Source organism: Moschus berezovskii, chromosome 17 (genome assembly GCF_049115385.1).
Source record: "Moschus berezovskii isolate FMDL1 chromosome 17, NW_MosBer_1.0, whole genome shotgun sequence".
Taxonomy (NCBI): domain Eukaryota; kingdom Metazoa; phylum Chordata; class Mammalia; order Artiodactyla; family Moschidae; genus Moschus; species Moschus berezovskii.
Window position 1 is genome coordinate 68,792,878 of NC_142476.1, and position 18,512 is coordinate 68,811,389.

General features: G+C 40.5%; 1 protein-coding gene across 1 annotated transcript in view; it reads left to right on the forward strand.

The window, feature by feature from the left end:
- Nucleotides 1-201: 201 nt before the first annotated feature.
- RAB3GAP2 (RAB3 GTPase activating non-catalytic protein subunit 2) overlaps nt 202-18,512 on the forward strand; it is a 115,095-nt gene continuing 96,784 nt past the window's right edge. The window contains exon 1 of the mRNA XM_088845540.1: nt 202-655. Coding sequence (XP_088701666.1) covers nt 541-655 — 115 coding nt within the window. The 5' untranslated portion in view covers nt 202-540. The remainder of the gene's footprint in view (nt 656-18,512) is intronic.

Genomic DNA, 18,512 nt, shown 5'->3' on the forward strand with positions numbered 1-18,512 from the left:
ATTTTACATGAGGCGTTTAAAACTAGGCTTGACGGGGCTGACTTCCAGAAGAGAAATTGATCTTTTCAAACTCAGATACTCGCATGCTACCGTCCCCCACTGGCCTGGCAGTAGCTTAACAGGTATTATTCTCTACCAGGCCACCGAGAAGACTGGTTAAATGAGTCAAAGGCCGGCGCGGACAATGTCCAATGAGGTCACCTCTGGCTCAAAGCCAGAATGAATAAAAGGGTTCATCCCCGGTACGGACGCAGAACCAGGACTGAAGCCGGATACCGGCCTCCACCACGACGTCGCACCCCGCGGACGCCGCCGGTCACGTGATTCGGTCCGCGACCGCCGAGGCGCCTGGGCTGTCCCGCGCATGCGCAGTGCTCCGGGCGGCGGCCCCGCGGGCGCCGACAGCTTCCGGTTTGATTTCCCCGCCCCCTGCGTGGCCGAGGCTCTCCGGGCTCCGCGGTGGCGGCCTGGCAGCGGCGGGGTGCCGGGGGGCAGGGCGTGGTGAGCTAAGGCGAATGCCCGAGCGGGGTTCCCGGAGCCATGGCCTGCTCCATTGTCCAGTTCTGCTCCTTCCAGGACCTCCAGGCCGCCCGGGACTTCCTCTTCCCTCATCTGCGGGAGGAGACCCCCAGCGGCGCCGTGAGGAGGGACCCCAGTAAGTGCCCCCGCCTGGCCGCTCCCTTCCTCGCCTCCGCCCTCCCTGCGCGGCGGGCTCGGGTCTCCCGCCGCCCCGGCGCACCCGGGTCCTCCCTTGCCTCCCCGTTCCTCTCCGCGCGGATCCCCGGCCGTGCGTCCTGAAGCCGCGTCCGCCTGCCCCGGCTGCGTCGCTGTTGGCTTCCTCTCGCCTGAGCCACTCCGCCCTCTGGCCAAACGCTGCGTCTGGCTTGCTCTGCTCTCTGCCTAGCCCACTTCCCCACCCCCCAACTCCTAGTTTTCTCCCCGAGTCTCTTCTCCGTCTCCCCTCCCTCAGGCCCGGGGTCCCCCGCTCCACGCCGCCTGCCCCGTGACCGCATCCTCCTCCCCACTCCTCGCCAGCTGTCAGCGCGCTAGCACGGTGTCGCCTCAGCCCCCACGCTCCTCGGGTTTGGGACTGTGTGGCCTTCTGCTGCTTCCCTTTCCGAAGGTGTCTGTCATCGCCCACTCTCTGCCTTCTTCCATCCCTTTTCTTCCCATTCAGGTTTAGAAAAATAAGTGATTGACAAGTGAGAGACTCCTAAGGTGGTGAGTTGGAGGCTCCCAAATAAAGGAAAATAACCTGTCAGGGAGTGAGAAGCCACATCAGGAGTTAAAATCACAGAATTTTAACTTTGGTCATGAAAAGTTAATGAGATGAGAAGCCTTCTGCCTGTTATTATCATCAAACAGCGTGACTTGCCCACGTAGTGTAAAACCCAAGTCTGTTTATTAGCTGACGCAGAATTCCTCAGAATTTCCTACGTTTTACCTTTTCAAGGGGGTATGTTTTGTGTGTCCGTTTTTTTGTATTGCCATTTTACTTCAAAGCCGTATGTCCAAAGTATTGCTGTTACTTTGTGCTATATTGGAATGGTGATGAAAAGTCCAGTAAATAAGTTTCTTTCCGTTTTTAAAATTTAGAAGGTATCAGATCACACCTATTTATGAATATTAGCTCTGTGCCGGTCGATAGTGCTGCCAATCAAGTGAGACTGACGGTCTCTGTCCTCTAGGAGCAGTATAGTTTACTGGGACAAATAAGTTAACCCCTACTGTACAGTGTGAACTATATATATACATATGGCACTAGGAGACACAGTTCTTGAAGTGGGGGTACTTAAGTCTACCTTTGAAGTGGTCCTTAGATGAATAGGGGAGAGGGAATAGCTCGTGTAGAGGAAGGGGGGCCTGGAATGGCATGATATTTAGCTAAGAAAGGCTGAATGACTGCAGAGGAGGGTGTGGGGAAAAGAGCCATAAAGGTAATAAGGAGCTTGATCATGAGAAGCCGTGTGAAAGGAGTCAGATGCATCTGAAGACATTAAGCAAAGGAATAATGTGATAAAATTTGTACTTAATGGAATCAGCAAAGTTCTTGCATACCTGTTAATTGTGTTGGCAACAGTATGGAGGAGAGATAGGAAGCAGGGAACTTCATTCTGAGGATATTTCAATAACCCATGCAAAAGTGATGCAAGCATGGACTAAAGTAGCTTCAGCAGGACTTGAGATCAGCGGCTAGATCAGGAAGATATTAAGATAGAATCTGCAGGACCTAGTGAAAATCTGGTGCTGGGGGTTATAGCTGGTGAGTAAGAGGGAGGTGAGGATGCCTTTGGCTTTTGACTTGGGCAAGAATTTCTAATGAAAGGGAATGAAGGAGATCGGTTTTGGATCTTTTACATCTTAAATGCTTCTAGTTAGTCCAGTTTTAAATGCATGCAGTGTCCAGTCGAACAGGTCTAAAACTTAATGAGGATCCCTGGCCTCGAGGTGTTAACTCAGGAGTTACCAGTAAAAAGTGTCAGTCCGTCTCAAGGGTTATGAATATAGTGAAATGAATGCAGGACTGAAGGTGTACCCATAGAGGAGCCCTGAAGTTTAAGTCAAATAGAGGTGGATGGGAAGAAGACTTAACAGAAAGGAAAACTAGGTGGAGGTAATGCCCCAGAAGTGAGAGAGAATCTGATGAAAGGGTCAGTAGTTGTGAATGCAGCAGAGATCAGCTAGGATGAGGATGGATAAGTGTTCATTGGCTTTGGGAGGATGGAGGTGACCAGGACCTTAGGACAGTTTCAGGGGAAGGGCGGGAGAGGAGTTAAAAAATAAATTTGCCTGTTCCAAGGAGCCAGGTTGTGAATGATGGTGGACATAGGACTGTAGATTAAGGATGCAGAGGAAAGAACACATTTCCTCTATCGCATTGCCACTCCCCTTGTCCATGCCACCATCTTCTCTCACCTGCTCAATGGAACTGGTCTTTTAACAGATCTTCCTGCTTCTATGGTTGGTTTTGGTTATTTTCTTTTGTATGATAGTTTGCATCTGCTAATCCCAGTCTCCCAATCCTTCCTGCCCCTATCCCCCTCCCCTATGGCAACCACAAATCTATTCTGTGTCCTTAAGTCTGTTTTTCTTTTGTAGATGTGTTCATTTGTGTTGTATTTTAGATTTCACATGTAAGTGATATATGGTATTTGTCTTTTTCTGGCTTACTTTGTTTAGTATGATAATCTCTAGGTCCATCCATGTTGCTGCAAATGGCATTATTTCATTCTGCTTAATGGCTGAGTAATATTCCGTTGTGTGTGTGTGTGTATACACACCACATTTTCTTTATCCATTCATCGCTTAGTGGACATTTAGATGGTTTCCATGTCTTGGCTATTGCAGATAGTGCTGCTGTGAACATAGGGATGCATGTATCTTTTTGAATTACAGTTTTGTCTGGGTATATGCTCAGGAGTGGGATTGCTGGTAGGTCATAAGTCAGTTCTATTTTTAGTTGTGTTTTTTTTTTTTTTTTAAGAACCTCCATACTGTTTTTCATAGTGACTGAACCAACTTTTATTCCCACTAACAGTGTAAGAGGAGAAGGAAATGGCAACCCACTCCAGTGTTCTTGCCTGGAGAATCCCAGGGACGGGGGAGCCTGGTGGGTTTCCGTCTATGGGGTCACACAGAGTCGGACACGACTGAAGTGATTTAGCAGCAGCAGCAACAGTGTAAGAAGATTCCCTTTTCTCCATACCCTCTCTAGACTTGTTAATTTGTAAACTTGTTAATGGTTTCTTGTAGTTAGTTCCAAAAGCTGTCAAAGTGAACTTTTAAAGACAGTTTAATCATAACAGTCTTCTCTCTATAACTGTCTGTGATTTCAGTTGCACTCAATATAAAATCCAAAGTTCTCGCATGGCTTAAAGGACCTTGAGGCCCCACTTCCTCCTGCTTCTTGTACCTCGTACTCTTCTCTCCTTATTTCTTATGCTTCAGACACTTTGTTGTTTTTAATGTTGTGATTGCTAAGTCGCTTAGTCGTGTCCGACTCTTTGCGACCCCATGGACTGTAGCCTGCCAGGCGCCTCTGTCCATGGGATTCTCCAGGCAAGAATACTACAATGGGTTGCCATGCCCTCCTCCAGGGGATCTTCCCAACCCAAGGATCAAACCGAGGTCTCCCTCATTGCAGGCAGATTCTTTACTGTCTGAGCCTCCAGGGAAACCCATCAAGCTCATTTGTACCTGAGACCATTGCCCTTACTCTTGTCCCCACCTTGGATGTTCTCTGCAGATCCTTGCATGCTCAGTGCATCTCAGAGAGACCTTTTTTGAGTATGTAATCTAAAACAGCCATCACTGTTCCCTTTTTCTCATTTGTTACTTGCGGTCATTTCATCTTGTTTATTTTCATCACCATGTCTGTATTGTCCAGTATGGTTGTTTCTTGCCAGAACTAGCCGTTGAAATGTGGCAGTTGCTGCTGAGGAACAGAATTTTTTATTTTATTTAATTTTAATTAAATATGAGTAGTCAGATGTGGCTGGTGGCTACCATGTTGTATGGCATGGTTATGAAGGCTGAAATTTAGGCAGCTACAGATTGAATACTTGTGCAGGGTCACACAGTAAAGAGTAGCCATAGGCTATGAATTTGATCCAGGCATTTGGGAATATAATCATACCCCAGACATCAGATTAATTTATAATATGCCTGTGAGTTTTCAAATACGATTTAATTTATTACCCTTTTAAATAAAATTATTTGGTATTTGTATGTTGGTATTATTGTGGCTACTAGCAATTCAAGTGGAAAATAAGTGGAGAAAGAACCTCTTAATCAGTGAACCCCTTTGCCAGATCTGTATTTTACAGTTAAAATGGTGCTTTAATTTAGAAATGAAAGTTTGAAAAATAGCTTGTCCTGTTGTAAATAGTTTACTTGGAATTCTTGGAATGACTGGTTTACAGATCTCAGTAATCACTCTGCCCATCTTTTACAAAACATCAGGCTTTGTGAAGAGTTCATCATTAAGAGAATCTGAACCTAAATTTTTGTGAGGGTGAAAATTCGCGTTGAAAAATGAAGTTATGGTGGCATTTGGGTTTGCTTTTCTTCACTTTGTTATTGTTGTAAATGATTACTTTATTGGGAAATAGAAATCATAAAATCATTTAGCTTATATAGTTTTGCTTTTAGTATGTGTCTTTTTAAAAAATATTTATTTGATTTCGTTGGTTGCTGCATGACGGATCTTCTTTGCATCATGAAGGATCTTTCATTGCGAAGCACAGATTCTCTAGTTGTGACTCTCAGGCTTAGTAGTTGGGGCACGTGGGCTCGGTTGCACTGTTGCATGTGGGATCTTAGTTCCCCAGTCAGAGATAACACTTAAGTTTCTTGCATTACAAGGTGGATTCTTAACCACTGGACCACCAGGGAAGCCTCAAGGTTATATAGTTTAATTTCTTATACCAGCTCATCTCTGGAAGATATGTAAACAGCCCCCTCCCGCAAAAAAAAAAGAAAACTGAATTACTTGTCATGATTTGTCGTAGGCAGCTGATAATTTTGAAGACTTGTCTGTTGGTTTAATGGTTTTGTTTGTTTCTTTTTTTAATGTGGATGACTGCTGTTGACAAAGTGAGACCTAGAACTGGGGACCAGAACTCAAAACTACATCTCTGTGTTTGAATTGTCAGAGAATAAATAACAGTATGACTTTATGTTACTTTGTATCATCAACTATAAAATGAGAGTGTCCTCTGTTGCTTTAAAAGAGATCTTGAACCCTATTTCCCAGTGTTAACATTAATTAATACTAGAAGCACAAGCTGGAATCAAGATTGCTGGGAGAAATATCAGTAACCTCAGATATGCAGATGACACTACCGTTATGGCAGAAAGTGAAGAGGAACTCAAAAGCCTCTTGATGAAAGTGAAAGAGGAGAGTGAAAAGGTTGGCTTGAAGCTCAACATTCAGAAAACAAAGATCATGGCATCTGGTCCCATCTCTTCATGGGAAATAGATGGAAAAACAGTGGAAACAGTGTCAGACTTTATTTTTTTTGGCTCCAAAATCACTGCAGATGCTGATTGCAGCCATGAAATTAAAAGACGCTTACTCCTTGGAAGGAAAGTTATGACCAACCTTGATAGTATATTAAAAAGCAGAGACATCACTTTGCCAACAAAGGTCCGTCTAGTCAAGGCTGTGGTTTTTCCCGTGGTCATGTATGGATGTGAGAGTTGGACTGTGAAGAAAGCTGATCGCCGAAGAATTGATGCTTTTGAACTGTGGTGTTGGAAAAGACTCTTGAGAGTCCCTTGGACTGCGAGGAGATCCAACCAGTCCATTCTAAAGGAGATCAATCCTGGGTGTTCATTGGAAGGACTGATGCTAAAGCTGAAACTGCAATACTTTGGCCACCTCATGCGAAGAGTTGACTCACTGGAAAATACTCGGATGCTGGGAAAGGTTGGGGGTGGGAGGAGAAGGGGACGACCGAGAATGAGATGGCTGGATAGCATCACCGACTCTGTGGACATGAGTTTGAGTGAACTCCGGGAGTTGGTGATGGACAGGGAGGCCTGGCGTGCTGTGATTCATCAGGTCGCGGAGAGTTGGACACGACTGAGCGACTGAACTGAACTGAATTGAAAAATGTTAATAATTGTGCTCTGCCTAGTCGCTCAGTCATGTCTGACTCTTTGCAACCCCATGGACTGTAGCCTGCCAGGATCCTCTGTCCATGGGATTCTCCAGGCAAGAATACTGGAGTGGGTTGCCATGCCCTCCTCCAGGGGATCTTCCAAAGCCAGGTGTCAAACCCAGGTCTCCCTCATTGCAAGAGATTAATAACTGGTTCTACTCAATCAGATGCTGTTTTAGACGTAAAATTTGCTCTCATATTTTGAAATTTTGGAGATGGGCAATAGTATAGGTGTCCACCTGGCCTACAAGTGACACAGTTTCCAGGGAGATTGGATTTCTATACCAGAGTTTTCTGGTATTTAATTGCTGAATTTGATCCCTGGTTTGGGAGGATCCCCTGGAGAAGGGAACAGCCATCCACTCCAGTATTCTGGGTGAATTCCATGGACAGAGGAACCTTGTGGTCTCCAATCCATGGGGTCGCAACGAGTCGGACACGACTGAGTGACTTTCATTTTCATTTTTTAGGCAAAAAAAAAAAAGAAATACATGTACAGATGGGGAAAATCAGACTATTTGGAGGTAATTTACGTATTATAATATTGTGAATCTGTTAATTTACCTGGGCTTCCCTGGTGGCACAGTTGGTGAAGAATCTGCCTGCAATGTGGGAGACCTGGGTTTGATCCTTGGGTTGGGAAGATCCCCTGGAGGAGAGCATGGCAACCCATTCCAGTATTCTGGCCTGGAGCATCCTTATGGACAGATTGGCCTGGCAAGTTGCAGTGTATGGGGTCGCAAAGAGTTGGGCACAACTGAGCAACTAAGCACAGCACAGCACATTAATTTACCTAATAGTAAGTTAATTTTCTGTTAACATTCTAATGAGGTAGAGCAGCCTCTACTTTCCTTCTTGCTCTTTTATCAGAAAGATAGAAGAAGATAAGGCATACAGGAAGTTACCTTGGAGTCATCAATTAAAGTTTGTTTTTGTCCAGTCACTAAGAAAAGTATGCTTTTTAGGATAACCTAAAGTCATGGACTCAATTTGGAATATTATAAATGGTATAAAGTACAGTCCTGGGTGTTCATTGGAAGGACTAATGCTAAAGCTGAAACTCTAGTACTTTGGCCACCTCATGCGAAGAGTTGACTCACTGGAGAAAAGACTGATGCTGGGAGGGATTGGGGGCGGGAGGAGAAGGGGACGACAGAGAATGAGATGGCTGGATGGCATCACCGACTCTATAGATATGAGTTTGAGTGAACTCCGGGAGTTGGTGATGGACAGGGAGACCTGGCGTGCTGTGATTCATGGAATCACAAAGAGTCGGACACGACTGAGCGACTGAACTGAACTGAACCCATTTTTTTATACTGAGTGAAATGCTTTCATTTGTTTGTGATCATAGTAGGTAGAGAAAAGTAATCTGAAAGTAGAATATTTATAAGAATTTCAGAAGATTTTTAGTTACTGCACTTCAGTAGCTGTTTAAGGTTGGAAGAGAGTCTTAGGAGATAAATTTCTGTTGCTGACAAAACTGACACATGACTAGATAATTCCTTTATTCAGCTGGTACTTATTGAGCATCTGCTACATACAAAATAGTCCTAAAGGTAAATAAAACAGGTCCCTCTCCTCAAGGACCTTTGAGCCAATAAAGGAGATAAGTATGTAAAAGAAGTGTTAGAGGTGCTGTGCTACAGTTTGGCATATGGTAGTGGGAGAATGAAGGCGTGTTGGCTCATGCTGTGTAGTGGACTCAGAAAAGTCTTCATGAAGGAACTGTTTTCACCATATCTTAGTAGTTTCACTGAGGTTCAGGTGGAGAGAAAATGGCCAAGCAAGGGATGTGAAACAGTATGGGGTTCAGAAAGATGCAGATAGTAAATTCTGCTGGAAGAGTGGGATGCTGTAGGGTAAAGAGAGAGATTGGCAGAGGAGTTTACATGTTATGCAGTAGAAAGGAAATAAGAATAGTTAAGAATTACAAGGAAATTTGCTCAGGGTTACTTGGGAACAGATAGTTTTAAATAGATTAGTTTCCAGATGCACCTGTGTAAATAGCCTGCTTTCCCACCCTATCTTATGCTTTACTACACAAAGGCTTACTTCTCACACATTTTAAATATTATTATAGTAAGTTGCTTCCAAAGCATTTAAGCAAAAATTTGTGTTTAAGTCTCTGTTAACTCCACCCCATTCATCTCAACAAGAGATTTCCAAATAATATTCACTGTTTATGTTTAATAATTATTTCTCAAAGTTTGTGATAATGTATGTTTTTTCAGTTTTCTGCTTCTAATAATAATTGTAATAAAACAAGTAAGATAACTTAATATTCAGAGCCTTAGATCCCAAGAAAACTTTCTGTCAGTTCTTTGGAAGGACTGATGCTAAAACTGAAACCCCAATACTTTGGCCACCTCATGAGACGAGTTGACTCACTGGAAAAGACTCTGATGCTGGGAGGGATTGGGGGCAGGAGGAGAAGGAAGACAGAGGATAAGATGGCTGGATGGCATCACCGACTCGATGGATGTGACTTTGAGTGAACTCCGGGAGTTGGTGATGGACAGGGAGGCCTGGTGTGCTGTGATTCATGGGGTCGCAAAGAGTCGGACACGACTGAGCGACTGAACTGAACTGAACTCTTTGCAGAGAAACTTTTGGACTGATGATGCATACCTGTATGACATTAAAATAGCATTCTGTGGAGGAAATAGAATGGAGATAAGAATTCAGTGAGAAAAAAGAACTTCTAAAATTATCTTAGAGACACTAATCATAGTTTTAAAATGGGTATTTGTGGGTATTATTTTCCAAAAGTATTTAGAATCAACTGAATACATTTAAAAGGATGATATAAATATTATATTAAAATATCCATGTTTAGTATATCAGAAATTGCATTTTTGTCCAGGAGGTATATATTATTGAAAAATTCTTTTGGGGTGTATATAATCAGAAAGCGTGAAGACATTCTGTAGAGCTGTTGTTCCCAGTTTTGTTTTTTTTTTCATTATAACATGCATAAAAATGAGACCTAGGCTCTGAATAATGAAAACAATTTTGAAGAAGGAGAAAGAAGTTGGAGGACTTGACGTCTTTATTTTCAAAATGTATACAAAGCTCTAGTAATCAAAAATGTGGTACTGACATAAAGACAGAGTAATGGAATAATGGATTAGAGAGAGCTCAGAAATAAACCCTTGCGTATATGATCAGGTGATTTTTGACAAGGGTGTCAAGACCACTCAAGGGGGAAAGGACAGTCTATTCAACACATGGTGTTGTGAAAACTGTGTATCCAGATACAAAAGAATGAAGTTGGACCCTTATCTTATACCACATTCAAAAATTAACAAAAAATGGATTAAAGACCTAAATATAAGACTTAACACTATAAAACTCATAGAGGAAAGCATCGGGGGGAAATTCCTGACAATGAATTTGGCAGTGACTTTTTGGTTATAACACCAAAAATACAGGCAAAAAAGCAAAAATAGGTAAATGGGGCTAATCAGACCTTAAGACTTGTGAATTGAAAGATGCAGTCAACAAAGTGAAAATGCAGCCTACAGAGAAAATATTTGCAAATCATGTAGCTGATAAAGGGTCTGTATTCACCATACATGAAGAATTTCTGCAGCCTAGTAACAGCAAAATACAAGAAGTAAAAACTGAGCAAAGACTTGAATAGATTTATTTCCAAAGATGTTATAGAAATGACCAGTAAGCATACCAAAGATACTCAGTATCGATAATCATGAGAAATGCAAATGAAAACCACAGTAAGGTATCACCTCACACTCACTAGCTTAGCTTCTATTAAATAAAAACAGAATAACAAGTGTTGGTGAGGATATGGAGAAACTGGAACTCTGTACACTGTTGCTAGGATTGTAAAATTATGCAGCTGCTATGGAAAACAGTATTTAAAAATAAAAAAATAGAATTACTGTATGATTGAGCAATCTCACTTAGAGGTGTATATCGAAAAGAACTGAAAATAGTATCTAGAAGAGATACTTGCACACCCATAATCATAGAGGGATAGTTCATAAAAGCCAAGGATTGGAACCAACTGAAATGGCCATCGGTGGATGAGTGGAATGGGGTATATATGTATAAGGTGGAATATTATTCAGCCATTAAAAAGAAGGAAATCATATCGCATGTGACAACATGGATGACCTTGAGAACATTATTCTGTGTGAAAAATTAGCCAGTCAGAAAAAAATAAATGCATGATTTCATTTATGTGAGTTATCTAAAGCAGTTAAATTCATGGAAACAGGAAGTAGAAGTGTAGTTAGTAGGAGCTAGAGAGAGGGAGAAAAGGAGTGTTGTTTAATGATTATTACAGTCTCAAATTTGCAAGATGGAAAAGTTCTGAAGCTCTGTTTCACAACAACGTCAGTAAACACTACTGTGCACTTAAAAATGGTTATGATAGCTTTTATGTTGTACAACATAAAAGCTATCATAACCATTTTTAAGTGCACAGTAGTGTTTAAGCTGTTCATGGTGAGATGTGACCTGCTAGAAGTTCCAGTAGGCCCAGGCCCTACCAAGCTATCCTGAGAGCTGAGAGGACCAATGTCTTGGCTCATCTGTAATCCATTTGCAGTTCCCTGGGCATCTCTGCTATAGGCAGAGGGCAACCACTGATGTAAGGCAAAAGTATAGCATTTCAAGATTTGATTTGCAGAGAGATGGATTTGGTGGCTCTGAAAAGGGTAGGCTTTGTAGTTCATAGTTAGAGGTAGGTGATCATTTGGGAGATGTTCATACAACTCTAGATCAGGGTCTTCAGAAGTAAAGACAGGACTAAGGCAGTGGCAGTGGTGATGGAGTTTGAAACTTGAGAAACATAGCAGTGACAACCTATGCAAGGAATTTGAAATGAGAAATAGGATAGCCAGGTTAATATTTGAAAGACATTTCTTGGTTAGCAAAGAAGAGAATGAATGGGAATGGTGGGTGAAAGTGGTAATAGAATGACCAGTTGGGTGGCCTCTGTAGTGTCTGTCAAAAAGGGAGGTAATCTTTTCCTTAGATTGGTATTCTTCAGATGGTATTTAATGGTCTACACAGTGCCAGTTCTGGATCTGTACAACAGCAAGTGTTTATATGACTACTGTGTTAATATCATTTGGGACTATCACGACCCTAAATGAACTTTCCTCATGAGAAGGAATTCTTGAAATTCTTAGGTGTCTTCCATACCATATTGCTCCTTTGAAAAGGTTACCAAAAACAATTCTTTGAACACAGATCATTTTTCTTTGTATCATGTGAGCCTAAGCCTCACATATAAATTCTTCAGAAGAGAGACTCTCGGGTCAAGAGTGATAATCACCTATTATTACATCACGTCTATTTTTTTTTAAGTGTATAAAATCAGATATACAATCTATCTTCTAGCTACACATGTCCCCCCTTGCAGATGTTAAAACTTTAGTCTTAAGCTTTTTAGTATAGTAGCCACTAACTACATGTGGCTGTTTAAGTATAAATTAATAGAAATTAAGTAAAAATAAGTTTAGTTTTTCAGTCATACTAATTACATTTCAGTGGGCACATGTACCTACCTGCTGCTAAGTCACTTCAGTCATGTCCGACTCGACGGCAGCACACCAGGCTCCCCCATCCCTGGGATTCTCCAGGCAAGAACACTGGAGTGGGTTGCCATTTCCTTCTCCAATGCGTAAAAGTGAAAGTGAAGTCCAACTGTTAGCGACCCCATGGACTGCAGCCTACCAGGCTCCTCCGTCCATGGGATTTTCCAGGCAAGAACACTGGAGTGAGGTGCCATGTACCTACCTGCTGCTGCTGCTGCTAAGTCACTTCAGTCGTGTCCGACTCTGTGTGACCCCATAGACGGTAGCCAACCAGGCTCCGCTGTCCCTGGGATTCTCCAGGCAAGAACACTGGAGTGGGTTGCCATTTCCTTCTCTGTGTACCTACCTAGTGGCTACCTAATGGACAGCACAGATACAGAACACCACCATCATTACAGAAAATTCTATCATTATTAAGTGCTGCCCTAGCGAGAATCTTTCAGACTTTCTGCTTAGACAGTAAACATACATGCTGTTGGGGTGTTTTATTTAGTGCTGCCCTAGTGAGAATCTTTCAGACTTTCTGCTTAGACAGTAAACATACATGCTGTTGGGGTGTTTTATTTATCTATTTTACATTTTATATTATGGCCTCATTTTTGTAAAATGTACATTCTGGAACTTTTTTGGTTAATTTTTAATGTCAGCTGTTTTGACAGTGTCAAAAAATGTCAATTTTTTTTCAACCTGTGTATATAACTGTACCATTTTTTTTTTCTAATATCTGTACAGTATTTCAGTGAAGACTACCAGGTTTTAAACATTCCCCTATCAATGAACGTTTAGATTATTTCCAATATTTTTGCTACAAGAAAATGTTCCAGTAAGCATCCTTATACATGCTTTTCCTATGATGTTAATATTTCTGTATGTAAATTTCTGGGATTGGAATTGCTGGATAATAGAAATTCACATTTTAGTTGTTGAGCACAGTCACATAGTTAGTCTAACAATTGGTCAGGTTTATTCCTGTCCATGGTAAACAGAAATGCTCATTTATACCCACTCTTGTCATCTTCCTGTGTTATCAGTTTCTTTGATTTTTGCTCTTTCAATAAGTGGAAAATGGTTCTTAGGCGATGCTAACGTTATTATCAGACTTTATCTGTGTTTTTTTTTTAAAGCAACAAGTAATAGCAAGATTAAGCTGGTATTGGAAGAATTTACCTTAACTATAAGGAAAGTTTTCTCACAAGGACAATCATATTAGAATTGTTTAAGTAAGGAACATACTGACTTGGCTTTTTTAGAATTTGCAGAAATTGGCTTTGGTGAGCAGTATTTATATACTTTCACCCTCATTTATGTTCCCTGTTCAGTTCAGTTGCTCAGTCGTGTCTGACTCTTTGCGACCCCATGAAGCGCAGCACGCCAGGCTTCCCTGTCCATCACCAACTCCCAGAGTCTACCCAAACCCATGTCCATTGAGTCAGTGATGCCATCAAACCATCTCATCCTCTGTCGTCCCCTTCTCCTATGTTCCCTGATCTTTTATTATTTTCTGCTGCTTCGGATATAATAAATTCGTACCACATGAAGTTGTAGGAAACTATAAAAGATACATAAGGTCTGTCTAATATACAAAATATATTGTTGCCCTTAGTGACTTCCTTTAAAAAATAAAATGAGTAGAAAGAATAGGGCATATTAAATTTCTTCAAGTCTAGAGTTTGTTTTTATCGTTTTTGTTAGGATGGGTCTAAAGATTTGTTAGATTTGGAGCAAAAGAAGCATGCTTGTATTTTTTTTAACTTTATTTAGAGCAAGAAAAGTGAAAGTGTTAGTTGCTCAGTTGTCTTCAACTCTTTGCAAGTCTATGCGCTACTCTTCTCTCCATGGAATTCTCCAGGCAAGAATACTGGAGTGCATATCCATTCACTTCTCCAGGGGATCTTCTCAACCCCAGGATCAAACCTGGGTCTCCCGCATTGCAGGCAGATTTTTTTTACCATCTGAGCCACCAGGGAAGCCCTTTAGAGCAAGAGGATACAGTCTTTCTGCTTAAAGATATTTTCAGTTCTGTGCTTTTTTGAACTGTCAAAACATTCTCCTTGAATGATCTAGAATGCCACTTTTTTTGATAACAGGAGTCCTTAGAAACCTGGAACTGGAAGGGACCTTACAGACCTAGTCTGATTTAATCATGGTGTTTTGAAAGAAACTCCTGTTTGTTGAAAATGGAATGGCCTCCTCATTTTAGATTGCTGCATATTTTTATGTGCTGAGAGGAATATGCTGATATAAAATTTATATCCCCATTTTCCATTTCTTTAGAAATAGAAAAATGAATAATTCTGAGGCATTGGAAATTAAGCAGCTTCTCTATTCTTTAGTCTTTTTTTTTTTTTCTTTCCTTTGTATTGCTATGTGATGCTTTCTGTGGCTTGGCCAAGAGCCAACTAAAGTTGTTGAACCTACAAATTATTTACAAGTTATAGGTTCTGGAGGTTGGGGCTCTTTATAGAAACAAGTACATTCTCTTTTTCCTGTTTTATAAGAATGGAAATGAATTTGCTTCAGTGCTAGTAAGATCTTTTCTTAGACCATGAAGATTAAATTTTGTTTTTCCTAACATTTAATGATTTCAGTTTCCCATTTAGTTTTCGATCTTGACATACTCATATTGAGGAAAGCAAATACTGTCAAATTAATTGCCCACTTCTAGAATTCATTTTCCTTTTTAGCTTCAGGTTCTTTTTAAATGTGAAACTGTTACTCAGTTTATGAGGACAGACTGTTCAGAAACAAATTGGAATAATGTATATTTTAAATTAAATAGAACTGTGAAAAGCAAAAGTTGAATTTCTCATTTACGCTTTTGTTGGTAAAATAATTTATTCATTGGGAATATACCTTAAAAGACATCTATTATTTTTTGATGCTTGAATTACAGTGTTTTCTCCATAGTTTGAAGGTTTCAGTGACTATAAATGACTGATGATATCAAGTGAGAAGCTGAACAGTTTTTTAATACTAGTATAACCTAATCTGTTCAGGGAAAAAATTCTCCCTAGAGGAAGTTGTAGTTACATTTTATGTTTTAAAGTCATTGGTTTTGTTCATTTACCTGATAAGGGTAAGAACAAGAGTTTATGTTGCCAATTATTCTAGACAGTTCAAAATAGTGATATGTATTAAAAAATGATTGAAAAGTCAAATTACTTGTCAATGAGGAGGTTGTTGCTTTTTATTAGTAATACTTATAACTTCATTTTGCTCATGTTTATTTCTCTCTGCATCATATAAGTTGACTGGAGATAAGCTTAGGAATTTTGTTTAAAAAGAGCAAGTATGATTCAAGGCGTGGTATAAAATATGAGTGAGGGGTAATTTTAGCAAAGAGGCAATAATGACATAGCAATTATAACTAACATAGTAATCTAAACTGGCAAACTTTTTATTGTTACTGTTTGTTTTTATTTTTTTTAAGTTTGTTTTTGGCTGTACTGGGTCTTCCTTGCTGTGCAGGCTTCTCTCTTGCTGTGCAGAGGCTGCTCTCCTCCAGTTGTGCGCAGGCTTCTCATTGCAGTGGCTTCTCTTGGTGCGGAGTACGGCCTCTAGAGCACGAGGGCTTCAGTAGTAGTTGTGGCTCCCCTGCAGTCAAACACAGGCTCAGTAGTTGTGTCTCATGTACTTCAAAGTGCCATTTTTTTCCGTAGGCTGTACTGGAAATGAGGTGGGAAAGCCCAGTTGAAACATGGACATTTGAAATATTTTGCTTAAAGCTGATGCTGTCCTGCTGTGCTATAGTTGTAAAATTACTGCTTTAGGAGCAACATCTGGCACGTGAGTCATAGCACTAAAGTAACAAACGTAGGGAAGCAGTCTCATGATCTAATTTTAGATGTCTCCAATAGGCAATATTTGCCATTTCTTAGCTGTTTTGAGTATAGCCTGTTTTATTCACTGTTGGCAAAAAGAATATTTGCATAATAGAATACAGACACATTTTGAGAATGATCTGGGTGTTCTTTTTTGCCTTCAAAATGATATGGTGTTTATTTGGGAACTCAGTGTTCTTTGTAATTATTTTTTCTAGCCTACCAAAAAGTCAGGTTGAAAGTAAATGCTTAATTGAATGAATGTATTGGTTTTTCTTTCCTGATGCAAGATCTTTTTAAAGTAATGATACAAGTGTTGTTTTGAAATGTTGAAATACACAGTGTGTGTGTGTGTGTATCTACCAAATACAAAGATCCATTAATCCATATTAGGCCAACTATATTGAACAGTATTTCTAGAGGATCTTTTTTTAGATAGTCAAACTCTGCCATTTAGACTTGAATTAGAACGAAAATACTCTGTTCTCCTGTTCTTAATCAAAACTAAAGCTAAAGATTGTTAATTGTTTTTTCTGACTAAAATGGAATAGACAGTTATCAAAATTTATCAATATAAATTTATAATTTTACATAGAAAACTTATTTACAAAAGATAGTTTTGATTTGGAATGTTAAGTCTTTGTATATAAAGTTTATAAAACTAAAATGTTTTTGTGTTTCTGTGGAAATGTAAAATATTTAGAATCAACATCTGATTTGCTTACTATATTTCAGCTCAGTTCAGTTCAGTTCAGTTGCTCAGTCGTGTCCGACTCTCTGTGACCCCAAGAATCACAGCACGCCAGGCCTCCCTGTCCATCACCAACTCCCGGAGTTCACTCAAACTCATGTCCACAGAGTCGGTGATGCCATCCAGCCATCTCATTCTCTGTCGTCCCCTTCTCCTCCCACCCCCAACCTTTCCCAGCATTACCCAGGACTGATCTCCCTTAGAATGGACTGGTTGGATCTCCTTGCAGTCCAAGGGACTCTCAAGAGTCTTCTCCAACACCACAGTTCAAAAGCATCAATTCTTCGGCGATCAGCTTTCTTCACAGTCCAACTCTCACATCCATACATGACCACGGGAAAAACCATAGCCTTGACTAGACTGACCTTTGTTGGCAAAGTAATGTTTCTGCTTTGTAATATACTGTCAAGGTTGGTCATAACTTTCCTTCCAAGGAGTAAGCGTCTTTTGATTTCATGGCTGCAATCAGCATCCGCAGTGATTTTGGAGCCCCCAAAAATAAAGCCCGACACTGTTTCCACTGTTTTTCCATCTATTTCCCATGAAGTGATGGGACCAGATGTCATGATCTTTGTTTTCTGAATGTTGAGCTTCAAGCCAACCTTTTCACTCTCCTCTTTTACTTTCATCAAGAGGCTTTTGAGTTCCTCTTCACTTTTTTCCATAAGGGTTGTGTCATCTGCATATCTGATGTTTTGATATTTCTCCCAGCAATCTTGATTCCAGCTTGTGCTTCTTCCAGCCCAGCGTTCCTCATGATGTACTTTAAATCCTGCTCCTTTTATAGGGATATATGGGGAAACCTTTGGGTAAGAAAGTTATTTTCAAAGACTTGATGTTCTAAATGGATATAAATATTTAAGTACCTACAGTGTTCTTGAAGATGCATATATGTGTGTGTGTAAGAGTTTGAGCACACACAGTATGTATATTCCTTGTCCTCCAAGGCTTAAATGGTTAGCTCTATTGACACAGTATACATTTATGATCAACCAGACAAGTTAACAACACGACAAATGACCCAATACAATTTATAATTCTGAAAGGAAAATGTAATCAAGTGCTGTGGTTTCACAAGAGGGAAAGGTCATTGATAGATGCAATAAAACTTCATAAATAATTAATCCAGGTTCTGAAGGAGAAGGTGAATTTGGAGAGCTGGAGACAAATGGGAATACTTAAATTAGTTGACAGATACGGGATAGGCAAATGCAGAGAGTAAGAATGAAGAGAGAGGGTGCTGTGTTTGGAGAGTAATCATTTTAACAGCCATCAAGGGTGTGTATGTGCCAAGCACTGTTCTTTTAACTTTTAACAACAATGGATACAATTATGAACTCCATTTTGCTAAAGAGGAAGCTGAGAGGGAAGAGATTAAATTGCCTAAGGATATATGACCCTTTGGGGTAAAGCTGGGTATCAAACCCAGGCAGGCTGACACCAGACACCTAACAGTCGGTCTATACCTGTGCTGTCTCGTACTGTGCGGTGGAACACTTGGAATGTGTCTGGTCCCAACTGAGATGTGCTTTGAGTGTAAAGTACATGTTTCATCTTGAAGACTTAGACTCAGAGAACCAATGTGAAATATCTCATGAACAACTTAATAGTGATTACATATTGAAATGATGTTTTGGGGCTATGTCATATTAAATAAAGCATATTAAAGTTAACTTCTTTTACAAGTGGCTGACCAGTTTTCCCA